The sequence below is a fragment of the Macaca fascicularis genome, chromosome 2 (genome assembly GCF_037993035.2).
Source record: "Macaca fascicularis isolate 582-1 chromosome 2, T2T-MFA8v1.1".
Taxonomy (NCBI): domain Eukaryota; kingdom Metazoa; phylum Chordata; class Mammalia; order Primates; family Cercopithecidae; genus Macaca; species Macaca fascicularis.
The window spans coordinates 32057149-32079485 of NC_088376.1; the positions used below are offsets into that span (position 1 = coordinate 32057149).

At 39.7% G+C, this 22337-nt stretch overlaps 1 protein-coding gene across 44 annotated transcripts in view; it reads right to left on the minus strand.

The window, feature by feature from the left end:
- OXNAD1 (oxidoreductase NAD binding domain containing 1) overlaps positions 1-22337 on the minus strand; it is an 88482-nt gene that overhangs the window by 51752 nt on the left and 14393 nt on the right. For 31 of the 44 annotated variants that reach the window (XR_012430658.1, XR_012430660.1, XR_012430659.1 and 28 more), the window contains 2 exons: positions 12569-12675; positions 4025-4166 (listed from right to left, as the gene is read on the minus strand). Coding sequence is in view for 41 of the 44 variants with exons in the window: in XM_074030931.1 (XP_073887032.1) it covers positions 4025-4166; positions 12569-12675 (249 nt within the window). In the remaining 3 variants the exon portion in view is untranslated. Of the gene's footprint in view, positions 1-4024; positions 4167-11237; positions 11399-12568; positions 12694-22337 lie in introns of all 44 variants that reach the window. The other 13 variants (XM_074030958.1, XM_074030959.1, XM_074030957.1 and 10 more) reach the window with 4 other exon arrangements.

Here is a 22337-nt window from a genome sequence, read left to right on the forward strand (position 1 = left end):
GGAAGATAATACTGAAGAAGCCTGTCTTATCTTGACACAAAATAATCTTCGGGAGGTCTTTCTTCTGATTTGGTAGCACCTGGGAAGAATTAAAAGCCACCTTTGTCTTTTTGTTGATTAATAAAAACTGCAAGAGTAACATGAACACAAGACTCAAAGTACTGTACACTGTAATATGTACGTGAGTAAAAGGACATTACCTTCAATTACACAGCAATGTATCTAATTTTGGTATAGATTTTCTACTTGTGAAATAAACAGCCTTTCCACAGCAACTGGAGCTAAGCACACAATAGCTGTCTAGAACCCTTTACTCTGCCAAGAGCTTCAGCCAAAGCAGATAAAATAAAGGAAGACGTTTATGGCACTTCATTCCATGTCTCAACGGTGCAGCCTGCTGCCACCCAGACACTCACGCGCCTCCATTGTCCACTATAATGGCTTAATAAGACAAATCCTCAGGAGGAAAATAGCCACCTGAAAACAGTTCCAAGAAAAATCTGACTTCATAAAGGCTGTCTGCAACTCCCACTGGGTAGAGTAGAGCAGGCACTAGAATTAGGATGTGCATTCAAGCAATATCACTGTGAGATTTTCCACAGCCTGTAAGAATAAGTTCCTTCACTGAAATGCCAATGAGGCATGAAACCAAGCAGGAAGCTGTGGACCGGGACCAGGCCAGGTTGCCTGAGAAGCTAAGGATAACAGGGAGGATGGGGAGATGTTCATGGCACTAGGAGCTGGGATGGCTATGCTTATTTCAACTCTGAGCAAGGGGCATGTGGACACCTCGTTGCTCTCACCCCAGCAGCATATTTTAGCACCTCTAGGAGCAGCCTAGAGCCAGTAATGAATGGAAAATCCACAGAGAATCCAAAAAGGAATGAGGCAGCTGAGGCCACACTGACAGAGACTCAGAAGGTTGCAGGGTAAAAATGTGACAGGATACATTTACAATGGAAATGCCTACACAGGCATCTGGGGGTTATCCTGGACAGACATAACTTGATGTGTAAACCACAAGAATATATTGTGTTGCTCCTGCACATTTTTTAAAAATTATTTTTAAAATTTCCTTAACAGAAATCTTTTTCTTTTGGTATACGGTTCTATAAATTTTAACACACATATAGATCTGGGTAACAATCATCAAAATCAAAACATATACTAGTTCCATCACCCCCTGAAAATTATTCCCCTGTGCTATAGATCCTACTTTTACAGTCATCTCAACCCCAGTCAACCATTGATTTGTTTCCCATCATTATATCTATGTCTTCCAGAATGTGATAAAAATGGGATTTTACAGTATGTAACCTTTTGGGACTGCCTCCTTGCATTCAACAGAATGCCTCTGAGATTCGCCCACATTGTTGTGTGCATCAATAATTCATCTCTTGTATGAATATATCACAGGTTATCCATTCACCTGCTGAGGGACATTTGGGTTGTTTCTAAAAGTTTTAAATAATTATGAGTAGAACTGCTATAAATATTCATGTTATGCTTTTATATAAACATAGCCTTCATTTCTCTAAGACACTCAGAAGTTGTAATGCTGGATCATATGTTAAGTGTATGTTTAACTTTATACAAAACTTAAAATGTTTTCCAGATTGGCTGCACTATTTTGCATTCCCACTAGCAATATAAGCAATATATGAGAGTTCCAGTTGCTCCACATCCTTGCCAGTACTTGGTATTGTCAATATTTTTAATTTTAGACACTGGACTAGATCTGTAGTGGTATCCCACCACATATAGTTTTAATTTACATTTCCCTCAGGGTTAATGATGTTTGAATACCTTTCATTGCTTATTTGCCATCCCCATATCCTTTTTTAGTGAAATGTCTATTCAATCCTTTGTCCATTTAAAAAAATCATGTTGCTTGTTTTCTTTTTGTTGACTTTTGAGATTTCTTTATATATTCTAAATTCAAGCCCTTTGTTAGATATCTGATTTGTAAATATTTTCTCCCAGTCTGTAGCTTGGTTTTAAATTGTGTTAAATGCCTTTTGTAGAAAAAGTTTTAATTTTGACCATGTCCTATCATCAATCTTTTCTTTGATGGATCTTGCTTTTGGTATTGTGCTTAAGAATTTTATCTACTCTCAAGTTCCAAATATCTCCTGTTTTCTTCCAGAACTTTTATAGTACCATGTTTACATTTAGATCTACAACCCATTTTGAGTTAATTCTGAATATAAAGCATGAGGTTTACGTTTAGGTTGAAGGTTGTTTTTTGCATCTAGATGCAAAATTGTTCCTGAACTATTTGTTGAAAAGGTTATCCTTTTGCCATTCAATTTTTCCACTGAATCTAGCACCTTTGTCAAAAATTAAGTGACCATATATGTCAGTCTATTTCTGAACTCTTTATTTTGTTACATTATTTGATGTGTCTCTCCTTTCACCAATACCATACTGTTTTGAATGCTGTAGCTTTATCTTAGCCTTATTTGATTAATGTGATTCTTCTCACTTTATTCTTCTTTTTCAAAATCGTTTTAGCTATCCTAGCTCCTTTTTCGTTCCATACAAATTTTAAAATCACTTTGTCCATATCTATAAAAAATCCTGTTGAGATTCTGATTAGTGTTATGTTAAATCTATAAATCAATTTAAGGAGAACTGACTTCTTTACTATGTTGAGTTTTCCAATCTATGAACACAGTACATCTCTCTATTTACTCATGTCTTCTTTGGTTTCTTTCGTGGGATTGAAATGAACTGAGCTTTTTTTTGGACTGTTTGCAAGAGGGTCCCATATTGGGGGACGGGCCAGAGAGCATCCTAAGCTAGCTGGTTTTCACAACACAAAAGCTCTCTTCAGCTACTACAGGACATATTAGTTCCTACAAACATGGTTTGTCTGTGTGATTCTTTGCATGCTTTCTCTCCTAATTGAACCGTGCTGCGTCTGGGTGGGCCTTCTACAGCCACAAAACTCAACTGTGTTTCCATACCCTCTTTTGCAGACAAGAGCTATAACTCCCACCCCACTCCCTCATGTATTTTTGTTGGTGCTCTATGAAATTTGCTATTCTTGGCCTCTCTCCTCTACTTATTTCCATGTGGTTCCTACAGAAACCCCAAAATTCTCTGCAACGTTTAAAAATATACTAGAGTGTGTTTCCAAGTTTTGCTGAAAATAGAGTTTTTGTTTTCTTTTTCCTTTGTTGATTCTCAATGATTTCCAGGAAACAGGAAAATGCTGTTTTTGAAGCCATATTTGTACTGCTATGTGTTTTTGGTAAATAAGGTAAGAAAATGCCTGGGATGGGATAGAGGTTGTTGGTAAATACAGAAGACACTCTTGTAAAGAAGAGGAAGTGAAAGGAAAAGGATAGAAAAGGCAAAAAGTGAAAAGGATAGAAGGGTCAAAAACTAAGACAACAAGTAACTGATCTGTTCTGAGCTCATTCTTTGTTATCAGCGTTCTAGTAGGTAATGACAGGCAGCTTCTTTAGGATTGTGTTGAGCCCTGTGGTGAAGTAAGAGTTATTAACAGCAGTCAAATTGGATTCTCTTTCAGAATCCCAAGTGAAGAGCTTTCCAGACACTGAAACGGAGAGGCAATGGCACCATGGATTTAGCTGTGCTCACCTCTGGGAAGAAGCAGTACTATGTAATCAGATAGTTTCCCCTCCAAAAATGACAGAATAATTTAATTCCCTTTATTTAGGATGGTTAAGACAAAATAATCTGATTTATAGATTTACCATTTATATGACACAGAGAGCCAAATTTTTAGAACTTGTCTAAAATATAAAATATTTTAATTCTAAAGCAGTGTTCAACTGAATACCGTCTGGTGACCCAGAAAATATTTCCAGGTCCCAAAGTCTCTGATTCATACTTAATGCATCAAAATTTCTTTGACCTTTCTTAGAAGTTCTTTGTGGGCATGTACCCTTTTATTCAAGCCCAGGTTTCTTAGGTGAATCGAATAAACTTAACACAAATTTTGTGGGTGGCAGAGATTCCCAGATCATCGAGTTTAAACAGGCAGTTTGCTTACCGTATTGTGAACCCAGAGGGCAGGAGGGTGGTTTGTATATTTCACTGCCAATTCTATCATTCTCTCTTGTTCTAGCAGTCTGGGACTGGAGCATATTGAAAACCCACCAACCACAGAGACTCCTGGAATAAAAAAATCAACCCTAAAAGGAAAGCCAAATAAATGATTATTGTTGAAGCCATTTTAAAAATTGGTAAGTTAAACAAAATTGATAAACCTTTAGTAGACTATGAAAAAATTACTAAAATCAAGAATAAAAGAGGAGACATCATCACAAAGGCTTACAGAAATAAAAAGAATTATAAAGGAATTCTATGAACAACTATATGCCAAAAAATTAGCTAACTTACATGAAATGCACAAATTCCTAAAATGACATAAACTACCAAATTTGACTCAAGAAGAAAGAAAATCTGAGCAGACCCCTAACAAGTTAAAGGATTGAGTTAATAATTTTTAAAACTTCCCACAAAGAAAAGCTCAGGCTCAGGCCAGGCGTGGTGGCTCACGCCTGTAATCCCAGCACTTTGGGAGGCCAAAGTAGGTGGATCCCCTGAGGTCAGGAGTTTGAGACCAGCCTGACCAACATGGTGAAACCCCATCTCTACTAAAAAAAATACAAAATATTAGCCAGGCATAGGGGCGCATGCCTGTAATCCCAGCTACTTGGGAAGCTGAGGCAGGAGAATCACTTGAACCTGGGAGGCAGAAGCAGCGAGCCGAGATTGTGCCACTGCACTCCAGCCTGAGCAACAAGAGCGAAACTCCATATCAAGAAAAGAAAAAAAAAGAAAGGCTCAAGTCCAGATGGCATCCTGGTAAGTTCTATCAGACATTTAAAAATTAATACTAATCCTTCAAAATCTATTCCAAAAACAGAAGAGAACACTTCCCCACTCATTTTATGAGGCCAGTATTACCCCCATACCAAAGCCAGACAAAGACATTGAAAGAAAACTACAGACCAGTATCCCTTCTGAATTTAGGTACAAAAATTCCAGGAATACAAGGTTGGTTTAACATTTGAAAATAAATAAATATAATACACCACTCAGTAGAATAAATGACAAAACCCACATGATCATCTCAGTAGTCAAGAGAAAAGACATCTGACAAAATCCAACACTTTTTCATAACAAAAATACTCAACAAATTAGGAATAATTGGGAACTTTCTCAACCTGATATAGGGCATCTACAAAAGACCCATAGCTAACATCCTACTTAATGGTGAAATGCTGAAAGGTTCCCCTCTAAGAGAAACAAGATAAGGATGTCTACTTTTCACCACTCCAACTCAACATTGTACTAGAGGTTCTAGCCAAGGTGAGTAAACAAGAAAATGAAATAAAAGGTATTCAGAACAACAAACATCCTACTTACTGGTGAAAGGCTGAAAGTTTCCCCCAAGAAAAACAAGATAAGGATGTCTATTTTTACCACTCCAACTCAACATTGTACTAGGGGTTCTAGCCAAAGTAAGTAAACAAGAAAATGAAATAAAAGGCATTCAGATTGCAGAGGTGGAAGCTGCAGATGGTATGCTGTCATATATAGAAAATACTAATGTATTCACTAAAAAGATATTAGAACTAATAAATTCAAATAAGTTTGCAGGATACAAGATCAACAGACAAAAATCAACTGTATCTCTATACACTAGCAATGAACAATCCAAATGTGAAATTTAGAAAACCAATTACACTTATAATAGCATAAAAAAGAATAAAATAACTGGGAATAAATTTAACAAAATAAGTGTAAGACTTACACAATAAAAACTATAAAACACCACTGGAAAAAAATTAAAGATCTAAGTAAATGGAAGCATATCCCATGTTCATGGCATGGAAGACTTAATATTGCTAAGATGGCAATACTCCTCAAATTGATCCACAGATTCAATGCAATACCTACTAAAACCCCAGGTGATTTCATTGTAGAAATTGACAAGTTGATCATAAAATTCATATGGAAATTTTAGGAACCCATAATCATCAAAACAATCTTGAAAAAGAAGTTTACATTTGTAGGACTCACACGTCCTGATTTCAAGTTACTACAAAGCTGCAGTAATGAAGACACTGTTGTATTGACATAAGGATAGACATGGAGATCAATGGAAAAGAACAGAATGTCCAGAAATAAAGCCTTAAATTCATGGTGAATTGATTTTTGACAAGAGTGCCAAAGCAATTTAATGGCAAAAGAACAGTCTACTCAACAGTGGCACTGGGAGAACTGAATAACCACATACAAAGAATGAATTTGGACCACTATCTCACACCATATACAAAAATTACGTCAAAATAGAGTAGAAACTTAAATGTAAGAGCTAAAATAATAAACTCTTAGAAGAAAACACAGGAGTAAAACTTCATGGCAATGGCTTCTTAGATATAACCCCAAACCAAAAAGGTTAGGAAAAAAATAGAGAAACAGATTTCATCAAAATTTAACACTCTGTGCTACAAATGTTATTATCAAGAAAGTCAGGGCCGGGCGCAGTGGCTCATGCCTATACAAATCCCAGCAATTTGGGAGGCCGAGGTGGGCGGATCACCTGAGGTCAAGAGTTTGAGACCAGCTTGGCCAACATGGTAAAACCGCATATCTACTAAAAATACAAAAATTAGCTGGGCACGGTGGCACATGCACCTGTAGTCCCAGCTACTTGGGAGGCTGGGGTAGGAGAATCACTTGAACCTGGGAGGCAGAGGTAGCAGTGAACTGAGATCACGCCACTGCACTCCAGCCTGGGTGACGGAGTGAGACTCCATCTTAAAAAAAAAAGAGAGAGAGAGAGAAAGTTAAGAAGACAATCTACATAATGGGAAAAAATATTTTTAAATAGTGTATCTATTAATATTAAGGTAGTTGTATTCAGATTATATAAAGAACTCTTACAACTCAGTAATAAAGAGATAACCAAATAAAAAATGGGCAAAATACTTTTAATATTTCTTCAAAGAAGATATATAAATCGCTAATAAGCACATCAAGAGATGTTCAACATCAATAGTCATTAGCGCAATGTAAGTCAAAATCATAATGAGCTGCCACTTCACACCCACTTGGATGGCTATAATCAAAGAGACAAACAATAGTGTTAGGGTCTGGAGAAATGGGAACACTTACACATTGCTGGTGGGAATGTAAAATGGCACAGCCACTCTAGAAAACAATTTAGTAGTGCCTGAAAATGTTAAACACAGTTAGCATATGACCCAACAATTCCACGCCTAGGTTTAGACCCAAGATAGGTGAACCTATATATCCACTCAAAAACTTATATATGAATGTTCATGGCAGCATTATTCACAATAGCCCCAAAGTGGAAACAATCTAAATGTCCATCAGCTGATGAAGATATAAACAAAATGTGGCATATTCATACAATGGAATGAAGTACTGATACAGGCTACAACACAGATGAACCCTGAAATCATGTTAAGTGAAAGAAGCAAATCACAAAAAGACCACACGCTGTACTGTATGATTCCACTGGTATAAAATGTCCATAAGAGACAAATCCACAGAGACAAAATAGATTAGTGGTCATCTAAGCCAGGCAGGAGGATGGGGAATGAATAATAATCATTACAGAGTTTCTTTCTGGGTAAAAATGTTCTAAACGTGATTGCGCTGATAGGTGCACACTCTGTTAATATACTAAAACCTCTGAATTGTACACTTTAAATGTCTGAATTTTATACGAATATATCTCAACATGACAGTCTTTTTAAGTTTTAAAAAGTATGAAAAAAGTGGCAAGAAAAGCAACAAAAACTCTCCCACTAGCATTTGACAGAATTAATAGGCTGATATGGCCTTTGAGTTACACAAGTCTTAACGTTTCCTTCTTTTCTTCTAACCACATCCTATAGTCTAGAACTCCTGGGTTTCAAGCTTTCAATAATTCTATGCCACAGAAACCCTTTTTTGGTGAGGATTCTAGGAAATGCAATAAACCTAGTCACATGCCAAGAAATATGTATTGGAACACAGAACCACAAAAAATTCTCATCCCCATATCTGGGAAATATAAACATTCAATCTAGGCGTTTCACAGCCATCACAACAGCAAAAAGTACCATCCTTCCCCAGTTGCTTACCTACATACAGGCCTAAAAGAAAAGCACAAGCTGTTCTCTAATCTGATCTATGACCTTAAAAAAATATTCTCCTGCAGTCTATGGCCTTACATTTCCAGTCATTTATTGTAAGTCTTTAAAAACCAGTTCTGGATTGGAAGTGCTCCAGAAAAGGTCTTTAGCCAATTTTAACCTATTTTCACTTGACTCTTTTCCATGAGTACTTTAACTTTCTTTTCATTTCTGACAAGATAAAAATTTAAAAGACTATCGTTAGCATTTGTCAACACAGTTGCTACATGCTATCACAGAGGAGGTATACAAAAATCTCCATCATTTCCATGTTTAAAAAATAAACACATTAATGAGCTACTTTTGCTGCTTTATCTCCTGAACTACAGTGCCCTCTGCTGCTCAGTGCTGATGATGACCATTCTCTCAGTTGAATGAAAGGGAACTCTCTTCTCTAGTAACTCTGGAGAGCTACCTTTGGGGAAAAAAGGACTCCTTCATTAAAAAATACAGAATTTAAGTTATATAAAAACTTCATCCAAATGGATTTAAGAAAATATGTACAATACATATTTCATAAAACATCTGTCCAAGAAAGAATTAAACTTTAAACACACACCTTTAAAAATGTCCTTTGCAGGATGAGCACTCGTGGAGCCACGAGTTAAAGCCCTTACTATATACCCAATGAGTGAGTGTACGCAGAAGGAGCCTAGGTGCGCAGTGAAGCAGTGGATGTCCACATCCAACCATGACACACCAGGCAGCCGGGTCCTGTGCACAAAGGCAGCCCAGTGCCAAGCACACAGCAGCTATACTACGAGATCCCGGAACTCTTTAGTCCTTTCCTGCAGTTCTCAGAGCCCCTCACTCATTCACCTAATGCAAAGAGAGCACCTGTCTACCATATACAGGCACTGTGGTACTGGTTAGAGGTACAAAGATGCACGTATGTCTTAGTTCCTGCCCTCAATGAACCCACTCTAAGAGGAGGAAAATTAACAAATACATACAATTAAATGGGCAATGATAAAATCTGCTTAGCGTAGCGGGGCAATGCAGAGGAAGGAGGAGTCAATTCCACCAGGAGTAGAGGAATTAAGAAAGACTTCACAGAAGAGATGCCCTTTAAATAGTCTTAAAAGACACACAGTGCTCACCAGATAAGCAATGGGAGAGGACACAGTTTGAAAAAAGATGCCAAGGAATACAGTGCTGTGTTACGTGTAGTCCTGTGAGAATCAGGGCTGCCACACATGGTCGTGTAGGCTGTAAGGACGTTATCTATCTACAGTGTGGCAGCCCTGCTCAAGGGTAGGGGTAAAGTCGTATGTCTCTAATCTTGCTCCTCTAATGTTTCTTCTTGGTGTCCTCTTTCTCTCAGTAGGGCTCAAAGTTACTTTCTAGCATCTAAACTTATGTTATCTTGTAGAAAGTCAGACACACTAAGACCAGGAATTCCCTCCACTCTGTGAAAATGCTTTGGCCTTAGCTCCCCTCAGGAGGCATGCTATACCCAGCCAAGTGTGGACTGAGTACTGACTGGTGCATCAGTGATGACATTGTGGTGACGAGCCCCCACTCCTGCCTGGCCTGCTGCTCTTCCAATCAACAGCTTCACTGCAGGGAAACTGACCAAGGAGATAAGACCTGGAATCTGTCCCCTAGGCCTTATCAGCACATAAGATCTAACTGATTGAATGAAATACTTATTGGCAATAACAAAAGCTAAACTCAAACAAATAAAGTTAACATTAGGCATTATGCTAAACACTTTAATTATCCCAAAACATAGGAATACTACTGTTTCCCCTTTGAAGATATGAGAACCGAAGCCCAGACAAATAAAGAAACTGACCACATCACAGAGCTAGCTGCTAGAAAGCAAGCATGTGAGCTGAGCAGTCTCTAGGGCACTAACCGACAATACACTGCTACCCACAGTAGCATAACCAACGCCGAAGGCAGGCGGTGAGCACCACAGCCAAATGTGAATCTAGAAACTCAGGGCAGCTGCACGCTGTGTGAGGACTAGTGGTGGCATGCTCCAGACCCAAGAGCGAGTGCCAATCTTTCCATCCCAAGGGAGAGGAATCCTGGTCAAGGGCAGGCCTCACCAAGAAGCTAGCAAGTGGTAGGCCTACTAGTAAGATGAACCAAGAAGTTCAACCCTGATCATGTGAGAAATGTTTTGAGGTGGTTCTGCCTTTGGCCTTTCTCTCAGAATTGGATTGCTAGAGTTCTTGGAACTGGTTTCTTGCCACAGGAACCAGTCCTCTCTGCAAGGCCCAGTAAGAACACAGTGTAGTGCAAAAAGAGCCCCTTGAAGCCTATATCTGATCTATGCCGAAGGTGTCTACATGGGGATCTGTGGCCAAAGCTCCAGCTAGTCACAGACAACATTCATTTATTTAGAGATGGGCCTCGAACCTCATTCTCAGAGTTTGGTAGGTGTCAGAGGAAGCCACCAGTCAAAACTTCAGAGATGTGGAATCATGGCCCTATCTCTTACCCCAAAGATAAGCCCGACAGCAACCCTCTCCTTGATTTCTAGCAGCTCTCCAGTCTGATAATCCTAACTACGGAAACTGCATGGCAGCCACATTCTCACTCCCTCTCCCTAATCCTTGCCCTCTTCTCCAAAGTGCCACATGGCGGTTACTACCAAGCTGATGGTCTGAGAGAGCCTAGAGCACAAAGCCATCCAAGTAACAGCATGGAAGGGACAGACACATCCAACCTCAGTAAAATGGCCATTCTGTAACCATAAGGTCAAATATCAAAAGGAACTCAAAACCCCTGGAACCATAAATCAATGGTAAGGGTACAATCTGTGGAAAGAGGAGGGCCCAGGGGCCTGGAATGAATGCTGATGAACACCTGGGAGGGAAAGCGTCACCACCACCAGCCAGTGGTCCTCATCCCCCAAGTCCGACCTCCGAAGAAGTCTGACAGGCACAGACTAAAACCAGGCCTAAATTCAGTGAAATGGCCAAATCCATTCATTGGGATGTATACATGACACCAACCCCAAATCATTTCATCTTGAGAATCACAGTAGGACTCCGTTTCTAAAAATATCACTAGGGAATGAGGACATTTTCTTACCAGGTAACTGAGCTTAGCAAGTGCAATACATTTGCAGGCACACCACAGTGGCAGCACAATAATCAATGCACAGGCTTTTCCTAATCAGGAGGCTGGGTCTGAGTCTTGGCAGGATTCAGAGTTGAAAGCAGAGAAACAGTGCTGTGCACAGGACACAAACACTTCCACAGAAAGGAAATATGGAAAACCAGATCATTACAATTAAAGTTTCCACTTTTCAATATAATGACTGCTAAACCATTTCTGAAGGGTAAATATGTTGCCCACCCCCTAAAACGGGCAAAATGCATTTAATGTGTATCATCGAACATGTGCAAAGATTGCAGCAAATTGCTTCACAAACCCAAATTATTGCAATCAGCATCTTGTTTTCTAGTTCTAAATTCAAAGGCAAACTATTAACACACAAGACTGCGAACTCTTGCTATTATCACACTTGCTATTATCACACATCCTCCTTCTAACAAAACCACATTTCCAGATGGACTGCCAAAATTAGTCAAGTGACTCCTAAGAAACACTATCAAGACTGACAGGCCAAAAATCCATTTAGAAATGAATGCTTTATTTAAATAAAGGACACACACACCCAAACACACCTTTCCTAGGGAAATTCAAGTTGCTTTCTTTACAATTGAACTTGAATTGAAGCTCAGGGAGGCCCCATTCGGAGGAAAAGGGAGACAGCTGAGCTGTTACCCAGGCAGCATGCTCATCAGTCCCGAGTCAAATGGGACAGACTTATGATTTGTGTGGGGGTTCTGGGGAGCTGGGCCTGATTGGGGAATCCGAATAACAAATTAGGCAAAGTATTTAAATTCAACCCAGATAAGGTATGTATGACAGAATAATTCAGTCAAGAGGATAGTGAGTCCTGTGTTCCTCTTCTCTTCAGGATACTTTGTTTACTCTGCATTGGACACAAAGAAGACTACCTTTTAAAAACCTATGAATCTCCTGCAACATGTAACTCAAGGAGATTAGATTACTGAAGTGCAATCTGTTAGCAGCCATTCCTGAAGAGTGTTAATTATCAGAGCTGTCAGTTCCATGGGCCAGAACTAGCTTTATTTCAATGTGGAAAACTCAAGACAGCAATTTTCATATATGACTGAGGGAGCCACGGGCTCAAAACCCAAGTGGGCTCTGAGGCCAGGAAAGGAATCAGATCCTCTGTGCCACCAAAGACTCACCTTGAGGAGATATGATTTAGAACTCCTCTTCCTCAAGGGAATGGCTAGCTAAAGTCTTTTCCAGAAGAAAAAATAATCCCTTCTATCTGATGGCACCTTCTTAAACATACACACTTGGAACACAGAACAGTCACTTACCACTGGCCAGCTTTAAAGGAAAAATCTTGATCAGCAACAAGCAAGCGGAGGCTCTTCACTGACGGTGACTCACTGGCAGCTCCACACACCTTAGCTGCTGACACAATCTAAAACCAAAAGATGAACTGTGGCTGAGGTTAGTGCGTACACAGCACAAGGGACAAATGGTGGCATCCTGGGAACTAAGGTTTTTGAAATCTACGAAGATGTAGTTTTTGAAAATTGCCAAACAAGGTAAAACACACTTTGCTTTAGTTCAGCCTACCACCATGTGAATAATTTTAATTAACTTCTTTTTGAGAAACTTGCTATCATACTAATTTAATTTCATCCTGCATTCAAAAACCATCTATTCAAGGGATCATTTACTTATTTGATGGGTATCCACAATGTGCTGCGCACTGGGCTAGGCGCTCTGGGAAGAGCTCAGGGAATGGGAACTCTGTAAACAAGCCAGGGTCTTATCAGGGAGCTGCCATTAAATTCTCCACCAGTATTAGGCAAAGTGAGGCCCACTGTTGCTTCTGGGTGTGTAAGGAGTCCACGAAGAGCTAATTTCAGAAATCAAAAGCAGACACTTAGAAACTTTAACAATTTCACAGAACAATCTTGTGCCTGTTGAGTCTAGTAATAGAAAACAAATTGGGTTTGCACTCTTCATGTCTTTGTTTTTAATTAATTTTCCAATTCATTTTTTATCATACGACATTTTATAAAATGGAAAGAGCTCACAACCTTAACAACAAAAAGAGCCCTTCCCTACAGATAATTTGAGAAGCACTATTTTTACATGACGTATCTCATTTCTGGAAAGCCTTGAATAGGTCTGACTCGGGAGCTATGCAGGTATGTGCCATTCATGGCTCAACACCCCTCAAATTCAAAATGTCTCTATTTCCTTTATTCTTTCATCTGCTTTTTGTTTCTTTGCCCTGTAAGCCTGGGACATCTTCACAAGCAAAGAAAAAAGACAACATGACTCTTTCCTCAACCTCCTATGTCTGTTCACCTCCACTTGTGGCAGCAAATCAGCAACTAACCAAAATATAGCCCTCTCCTTGGAAAGTGTGACCTTCACAGCTCCATCAAAGGGTGCTTTGGAAGTCTGTCAAGGTGAATGAATGTCCCATCCTAACGCTAGCTCATGCAGGCCCTCTACTCTAATAGGACTACTAAATCTCATCAAACTATTAGTGGAGACCATTTTCAAAAATCCTCTGGATAATTCTCATGATGGATGGTGGTCTCTCTCACCACCTCAAAGTATCTTCTAGTATTATCTACCTTTCTCTCCCTCCTGCAAAATCCCTAACCTACCTTTCTGCATATTTTTGCCAACCCTCTCTTCCTCCTCTCCTAAAACTCAAGTGGGGTAATTTTCAATGACTGACCCTCTACCTGCACTCTCGGTCCTAGTCCCGCCTACTCTCTTGGAAACACTGCTCCATCAGCAGCCACCAGCCCTTTCCTTCATGTTCAATTTTCCTCCCTTTAGTACATTCCTGTTTCATCAAAGATTACATCTAACGCCATTTGCAATTCAAAGCAATTTAGCAACAAAATAAAGTAAGCAGCAGAATATGGCTGTTAACAGAATGGGCTCTGCAGCTGGACTGCCTGGTATTTAGTCCTGGCTCTACCGCTTACCAGCTGTGTGACTCTGGGCAAGTTACCTAGCCCTCCTCAGCTATAAAATGAGAACAATAGCACCTATACCTCATAGGGTTGCTGGGAGGATTAAATGAGATAATACTGATGAAAGTACTTACAACGCTGCTTGCCCACAGAACTCATTAAGTGTTGGTTATAATGTACAGTCATGTGCTGGGCAACGACGTTTTGGCCAACGACAAAGCACATATACAACGGCGATCCCATAATACCAGATTTTTACTATTTTTCTATGTTTAGACACACAAGTATCATGGTGTTACAAACGCCTGAAATACTCAGTACAATAACATGCTTACAGGTTTGTCCCCTAGGAACCATAGGCTATACCATGTAGCCTAAGTGTGTAGTAGGCTATCCCCTCTAGGTTTGTGTAAGTACACTCTATGATGTCTGCACAATGACAATCACCTAATGACACATTTATCAAAACATCCCCGTCAGTAGGCAACACATGACTGTATTTCATTGTCTTAAATTAGTATTTGTTTATATTATATATTACATTTTATTCATTTATAACTATATATGCCACCATACCAATGCTTTTGCACCAGGACCTTAAAGAGTGAGCACTGAACATCTATCTCAGAGAGACTGCTCATATGGACAACAAGAAACTGTGGTGTGGTGGGCTTGTACATGTTTTTACCAGTGCAAACTCAAAAACCATACTGTCTTGAATGTATTTTAGAAATCTTGCCTTTCATCCCCTCCTCTACTGAGACAATCAGCTCTTCCTTAGCCCACAGAATCTTCCTTTTTCCTTGATGCTCTCCTTAACCACAGGTAACCCAGCTTCTGCGCTCCTGCAACTTCTCCTTTAACAGTTGGTCAGGGTCTTTCTGAACAACCAAACTCAATGTCCAGTCTCAGTTCTCACCCTCCCTGACCTCTCTGAATTTGGTACTTTCCACACTGACTCATTCTCCTTGTCTGGGACAGCTGATACTGAACTTTTCAGGTCCCCCCCCTGTTATCACTGACCTGGTCTTTCTCCTTTACCATTCCTTCTCTCACTTCTTCCATAGGAGCTTTCCCTAAACTGCCTCACTCCTACTCCCTCTGCCACTCCACGTTGAGGCCCTCAAGGACTCACAGACTACTAATCTCCTCCCACCCTCTGCTGACAACTCGTCATTACTTTTCTGCCAGTCACAAGCTGACATCAACACTCCCCATAAGTAACAACAGCCAATGCCTGAGGATCATTTATCTCACGTATATACCAGATGCTAGGTTAAATATTTTATGTGCATTCATTCACTCAGTTGATGTGAATAATCATATTATATCCCAAGAGACAGTGTTGTTATTCTATATCTTGCAGATGAGGAAACTGAAAGATTCAGTAACTTGCTCAAGATCATGTAGCTAGAAATTGCCAAGTCAGGATTCAAATCCAGGTTAGCTTGACCCTCTCTAAATCATCTGATGGTTCTGCTCCAATGGTACACTCATTTAGGCCATACAACGAACTCCACCCAAGCCATTCCTTCCATGAACCTTTATTGAGCATGGTGCCTAAAACTGGGGAACAGGGTATGCAGAGAGAGAGAGAAGGCTGCACCTGCCCTCACAGGGCCTTGCAAAATCAGCTTCTTTCCATTACCAGGTATTCAATTCTGGACGCATCCTGGACTCAACACAGTCAATTACATTTTCAGTTGACATAAACACACACAAACTTTGACTCTTTCTGGTATACTGTCCCGAACACAGCCAAATTCCATAAATTTAGCTCATGTTTTTTCTTTCCCTTGCCTACCTGCCATCACCCTAAGCTGAGAATTTCTTTCTTCTCACTTGAAATACTACCTTGGTCTCCTTCTTCTGTCTCTCAAAGCAGCCAACAAGCAAATATTCCTAATGTTCCAACCTCACTGAGTTACTCTCCAGCTTAAAAACCTTAAAGGGCTCTCTACCACTCAACTACCAAAAAAAAAGCTAAAAGTCTTGTTTAACTCATACCAACTTGGGACTCCTCCTGGCTCACTGTGCTTGTGGTTTTTCAGCCAAACTGGACAACCTGCTGGTCCTCAAAGGTACCTAACACCTGCTCTTCCCCAAAACCCTACCTAGGTAATTCAGCATGCGCCAAGCTCTCAGTTCTGCCAACCTTCTGCTCACCCTTCTAGGCCCTGCTCAAGTAATATTCCCTTGCCTGAGGTCCTCCCTCTTCTCTTCATACTCTCAACTCTACCAATATAATGTTTTTGCCTTTCTGACCATATTCAGCACATATTAGTCAACTCCCTAGATGAAGCACAGGGCCCAACACACAGTAAGGCTCAGTAAGTATCTGCAGAATGAATAAAAACTTGAACTTAAAGTCACTTAAAATTGTTTTCCAGAACAAAGATTGGTAGGAATTCAGGAGCACTTCTTTTTTTTTTTTTTAAGCTGGGTGCGTAGGGGAAGAGAACACTACAGAAAATCCAAATTCATGTTTAAAAGTATGGGAGAGGTCACGGAGAGCAGAGCTTTCTTTAGTAGAACTGGTATTTTCCTCTCTTTGCCACACATTCTTTTTTAAGTATCTTGTTACAAAGACAAGTAATGAGAATCATCAGAGGTCTCTATTACTTCATTATTCCCCTTTTCTTACATCTACAAAAGTATTTTGGGAGGCCGAGGCAGGTGGATAGCTTGAGCCCAGGAGTTTGAGACCAGCCAGGGCAACATGGCAACCTACATCTCTACAAAAAAAAAAAAAAAAAAAAGAATTAGCTAGGCATGGTGGCACACCTGTAGTACCAGCAACTCGGAAGGCTGAGGTGGGAGGATCACTTGAGCCTGGAGGTCAAGACTGCAGTGAGCCAAGTGAGAGCCTATCTCAAAAAAACAACAAAAAAGAAAGAAAGAGAAAGAAAGAAAGAAGGAAAGGAAAGGAAAGAAAAGGAAAGGAAAGGAAAGGAAAGGAAAGGAAAGGAAAGGAAAGGAAGAAAGAAATGTTATTTTATAAACATTCTTTTTTTTCTTTTGATACAATAATGTTAAAATACAGCCTAGAGCTAGATTATTTCATTTCTGACAGCTTAACTGGCATGTGTTAAATTCCTTAACAAAACTAGATACGAAGCAGAATTTCAGCTGAGATAGCGGAGAATGCATCACGATCAAGTGCTAGACTATGTGAAATGGAAGCATTAGTCATTTCCCAATGTCCAAATGTAAAATTCAATGAGGAAGGAAACAAAAGCTATACTTTCTGTTAAGCCATATTTTCATTTGGATGGTGTCTATGATCAATTATTGGTATCACAGGCTGAGTATCCCTTATCTGAAATGCTTGGACCAGAAGTGTTTAGGATTTCAATTTTTTTTTTTCCAGTTTTGGAATATTTGCATTATACTTATAGGTTGAACATCTCTAATGTGAAAATCTGAAGTCCAAAACGCTCCAATGAGCATTTCCTTTGAGTGTCATGTCAGTGCTCAAAACGTTTTGGATTTTGGAGCATTTCAGATTTCAGATTTTTGCATTAGAGTTACTCAACCTGAAATACAAACAGTAATGTACCTACTGCTATTTATCCTAACAATCTGGACAAAATTGTTTTATCTATATCTGGAACACAAAACACCTGCACAATTCATTATATTTAAAGACATGCTCCCCTCTTACTATTTTGCTTAACACAAAAGCAGTATACTATATAGATTTCTAGCAATGTGGATTAAAAACATTAACAAAGTCTTTTTGAAGACCACATATTTATTTTACTCCAAAAGCTAGTCCATATAATTAGGACCTGTAATTGTGGCCCTTGTTATATGCTATTCTTTTATTGGATAGGCAAAACATAGTGGAGAAAATATATTTTTTATCATTTGTACTTGCTTTTATACTTAATGGATCAAAAGACTTTACAACTGAAACCTCAACTATCCACGTCCTAAGTTAAAACACATGGCAGGAAATGAAGTTTTCCATAAAACAACATTTATGCTCTTCCAGTGTTCAGTGAAATAACATCACATTTGCCAACTTTACTAGTACACATGTTTAATGCCTAGGCAGAGTCAGCATCTAAGAGGAAATTTCATCACACTTATTTAAAAAGCTGGTTTTATGTAGGATATTTTGATGTCACCGCTAGTGCAAAAGTCTCTGTACAGGAAATAGGTATTTCTTTGGAAACCTGGCTAGCTTTCCCTGTTCACTCCTGTTCATTTGTTTTCTGGCTTAAAATTTTAGGCAAAGCCATGACTAGAGATGACCTAAAACAAAAATGTAGGTATGGTTCAGAGAATTTCAGAATTGAAAGAAACTTTAGTCACTATCAAGAATCATAAGTCATTTTACACATAAAGACACCAAGACCCAGAGGCATTATTTAAATGGTAGCAGAGTATCAATCTGATGTTAGGAATCTGACTAGAAGCAGATTTTACTCAAGTGATTTACTAACAAAGGTAGACACAAAATTCTCCATCAATCACACAATTTAACTTCTTAAATGGCTTATGCTGGTTAACACTTTGCCCTGGAATGACAACTAAACTCACTCTTACCAAAGGCTAACCTGTCCACCTGGGCTGGTCTCCTCTTTGTCTTCTCAAGCCTCCCCTCCAGCAACTATCCTTTCTCCTGCATCACACCCTCTCCACCCTCCCCACCAGAACACACATGAGCTCTAGGATCTCCTACCTCATGTAACATGTAACAACAGCAGCAGCAGCAAACACCTACAGACATCCTTAGCATATATCAGGCACTTTACATACATTCATTCAGTCAGTCTTCACAACAACTCTAGAAAGCCGATATTATTATATCCCCATTTTACGTATGAGAAAACTGAGGTCCCAGAGCCAGTAAGGGGCAAAGCAGATTTAAATCAAGGCACTTGTGTTCTTTGCCGCTTTTCAAAATACAACAAACAAAACAAGCCTCTCCTTTAATCCAGCTTTCACCTCATTTCTCTGCTCCCATTCACATTAAAACATTTCATGCTACCTGACTTCAAACTATACTACAAAGCTACAGTAACCAAAACAGCATGGTACTGGTACCAAAGCAGATATAGACCAATGGAACAGAACAAAGCCCTCAGAAATAATACCACACATCTACAGCCATCTGATCTTTGACAAACCTGACAAAAACAAGAAATGGGGAAAGTACTCCCTATTTAATAAATGGTGCTGAGAAAATTGGCTAGCCATAAGTAGAAAGCTGAAACTGGATCCTTTCCTTACTCCTTATACGAAAATTAATTCAAGATGGATTAGAGACCTAAAACCATAAAAACCCTAGAAGAAAACCTAGGTAATACCATTCAGGACATAGGCATAGGCAAGGACTTCATGTCTAAAACACCAAAAGCAACAGCAACAAAAGCTAAAATTGACAAATGGGATCTAATTAAACTAAAGAGCTTCTGCAAAGCAAAAGAAACTACCATCAGAGTGAACAGGCAACCCACAGAATGGGAGAAAATTTTTGCAATCTACTCATCTGACAAAGGGCTAATATCCAGAACCTATAAAAAACTCAATCAAATTTACAAGAAAAAAACAAACAACCCCATCAAAACGTGGGCAAAGGATATGAACAGACACTTCTCAAAAGAAGACATTCATACAGCCAACAGACACATGAAAAAATGCTCATCATCACTTGCCATCAAAGAAATGCAAATCAAAATCACAATGAGATACCATCTCACACCAGTTAGAATGGCGATCATTAAAAAAATCAGGAAACAACAGGTGCTGGAGAGGATGTGGAGAAATAGGAACACTTTTACACTGTTGATGGGACTGTAAACTAGTTCAACCATTGTGGAAAACAGTGTGGCGATTCCTCAAGGATCTAGAACTAGAAATACCATTTGACCCAGCCGTCCCATTACTGGGGATATACCCAAAGGATTATAAGTCATGCTGCTATAAAGACACATGCACACATATGTTTATTGCGGCACTATTCACAATAGCAAAGACTTGGAATCAACCCAAATGTCCATCAGTGACAGACTGGATTAAGAAAATGTGGCACATATACACCATGGAATACTTATACACCATGGAATACGATGCAGCCATAAAAAAGGATGAGTTTGTGTCCTTTGTAGGGACATAGATGCAGTTGGAAACCATCATTCTCAGCAAACTACCGCAAGAACAGAAAACCAAATACCACATGTTCTCACTCATAGGTGGGAACTGAACAATGAGATCACTTGGACACAGGAAGGGGAACATCACACACTGGGTCCTATTGTGGGGAGGGGGTGGGGGGGAGGGATAGCATTAGAAGATATACCTAATGTAAATGACAAGTTAATGGGTGCAGCACACCAACATGGCACATGTATACATATGTAACAAACCTGCACATTGTGCACATGTACCCTAGAACTTAAAGTATTTAAAAAAAAAAAGAAAGAAAGAAAAAAAAAAACATTTCAAGAGTTACATATGGTCCTGTCTTCACTTTCTCATCTCCCATTCTCTCCTCAACACAATCTGATCAGGCTTTCACCCTCAGTAATGTACTAAAGCCAGTCATTCTGGTCACCCACTAATATCTTTGGTAAATCCAATGATGACCTCTCAACAGAATCCAGCACAGTCGGCCCCTCTCTCCTTGAAACACTTTTCCCCCTGACTCCAAGAACACTCTGCTGATTTCCTTCCTGTCTGGCTGGCCACTCCTTCTCCATCTCCTTTGCTGGCCCTTGCTCTTCTGCTTGGCCTGTAACTGTTGACACATTCCTGGGCTGAGTCCTGAGTCCTCTTCCCTTACTCTCTACACGGCCTTAACTTTTCATCTCCAGCAGTAAACTCTAAACTCACATGTCCAATAGCCTGTTCAATTTCCATTTCAAATTTAACACAGCCAACACAGAACTCTTTTTTTCTCCAGCACTGTGCTAGATACTATGATTACAGAGCTGCTAAACTGGGCCTTTCCCCAAGGAGCCTCCCTTTCTTTGTAGCCTTCAACTCAAAGCAGAGTTAGTTACATACCCCTAGGGGCCACAGGCCAGCTGCCAGGGCCATCAGACTATACTTCCTTGGGAGTTTTTCTAAGAGCTGTAGTCCAGTCCCCCATATCCCCTACAACTATCTTTAGGCAGTGAGTGCCTGAGGTTTCTCTCCACCCACTCTGCTTTGTCACTGCTGACAGTGTGGTGAAGCCAGAAGTACCAAGTTGCTCATCCCAGGCTGGACAATCTCCAAAAGGGTCTTTGACCATCAAGCTCCAATAACCAGAGCAAATTACAGGTACAACTGCTGAGAAACAATGCATGTTGAAAAGATGTCCCCCTACCTCAAATTGAAGATGACCACTCTACCACAATCTCCTTGAAATGCATAGGTGATGACCAGCAGAGAACTGTAAAGGTTAGCCTGGGGACATAGTCCACTCTGCAGCTAAGCAGACCATCCCATTCAAACCCAAGCCTCAGCAGATTATGAGACCACAAGCAGATTATGAGCATTGGAAAATGAGCACCAGGAACTGTAGGATCCCCAAGGTATCTGCCCCAGGGGCCCAGCCATTTGACTTTATTAACTAACCACTCTGCCATCAGTATCTCCCTCCTTTCTCATGCCTAGTAACACATTGCTCAATTAAACCCTGTCTGTCTAAACAGTGTCATATTCTGCTGTAACATAAAAAAAAGCTGATTCTATTATCAAAGATCTGAGTTCAAGGACTGAGTCCTTGTCCCTTGAACAAGTCCTTTACACTTAGGACAACAATATAATTTATCATTCAAGACAGGATAATTTTGAGTGTGAAAGTGAGTGCTACTGACAATTATACCAGAAACAAGAGGCATAAACCAGGACTATTTCAGGCAAATGAGAAAGCAGGGTCATCCTAAATAAATCTTTGACTCTTAATCCCTTCATCTGTGAAATAGAAATTAAAATCCCTACATGTCCCTCCCAGAATGGTTGTGAGAATCAAGTAATCAATGTTGACTACTTGAGAATCAATGTTGTATAATCTGGTGCTTTGTAAACAAAAAGGCAATATATACATAAGATACAGTAGAAAAAGACATAGCCTTCTAAAGGCAAACTAGTACAATAGAAAAAGAATTAGAAAGTTTTCCAAAATCAATTAGGTGCA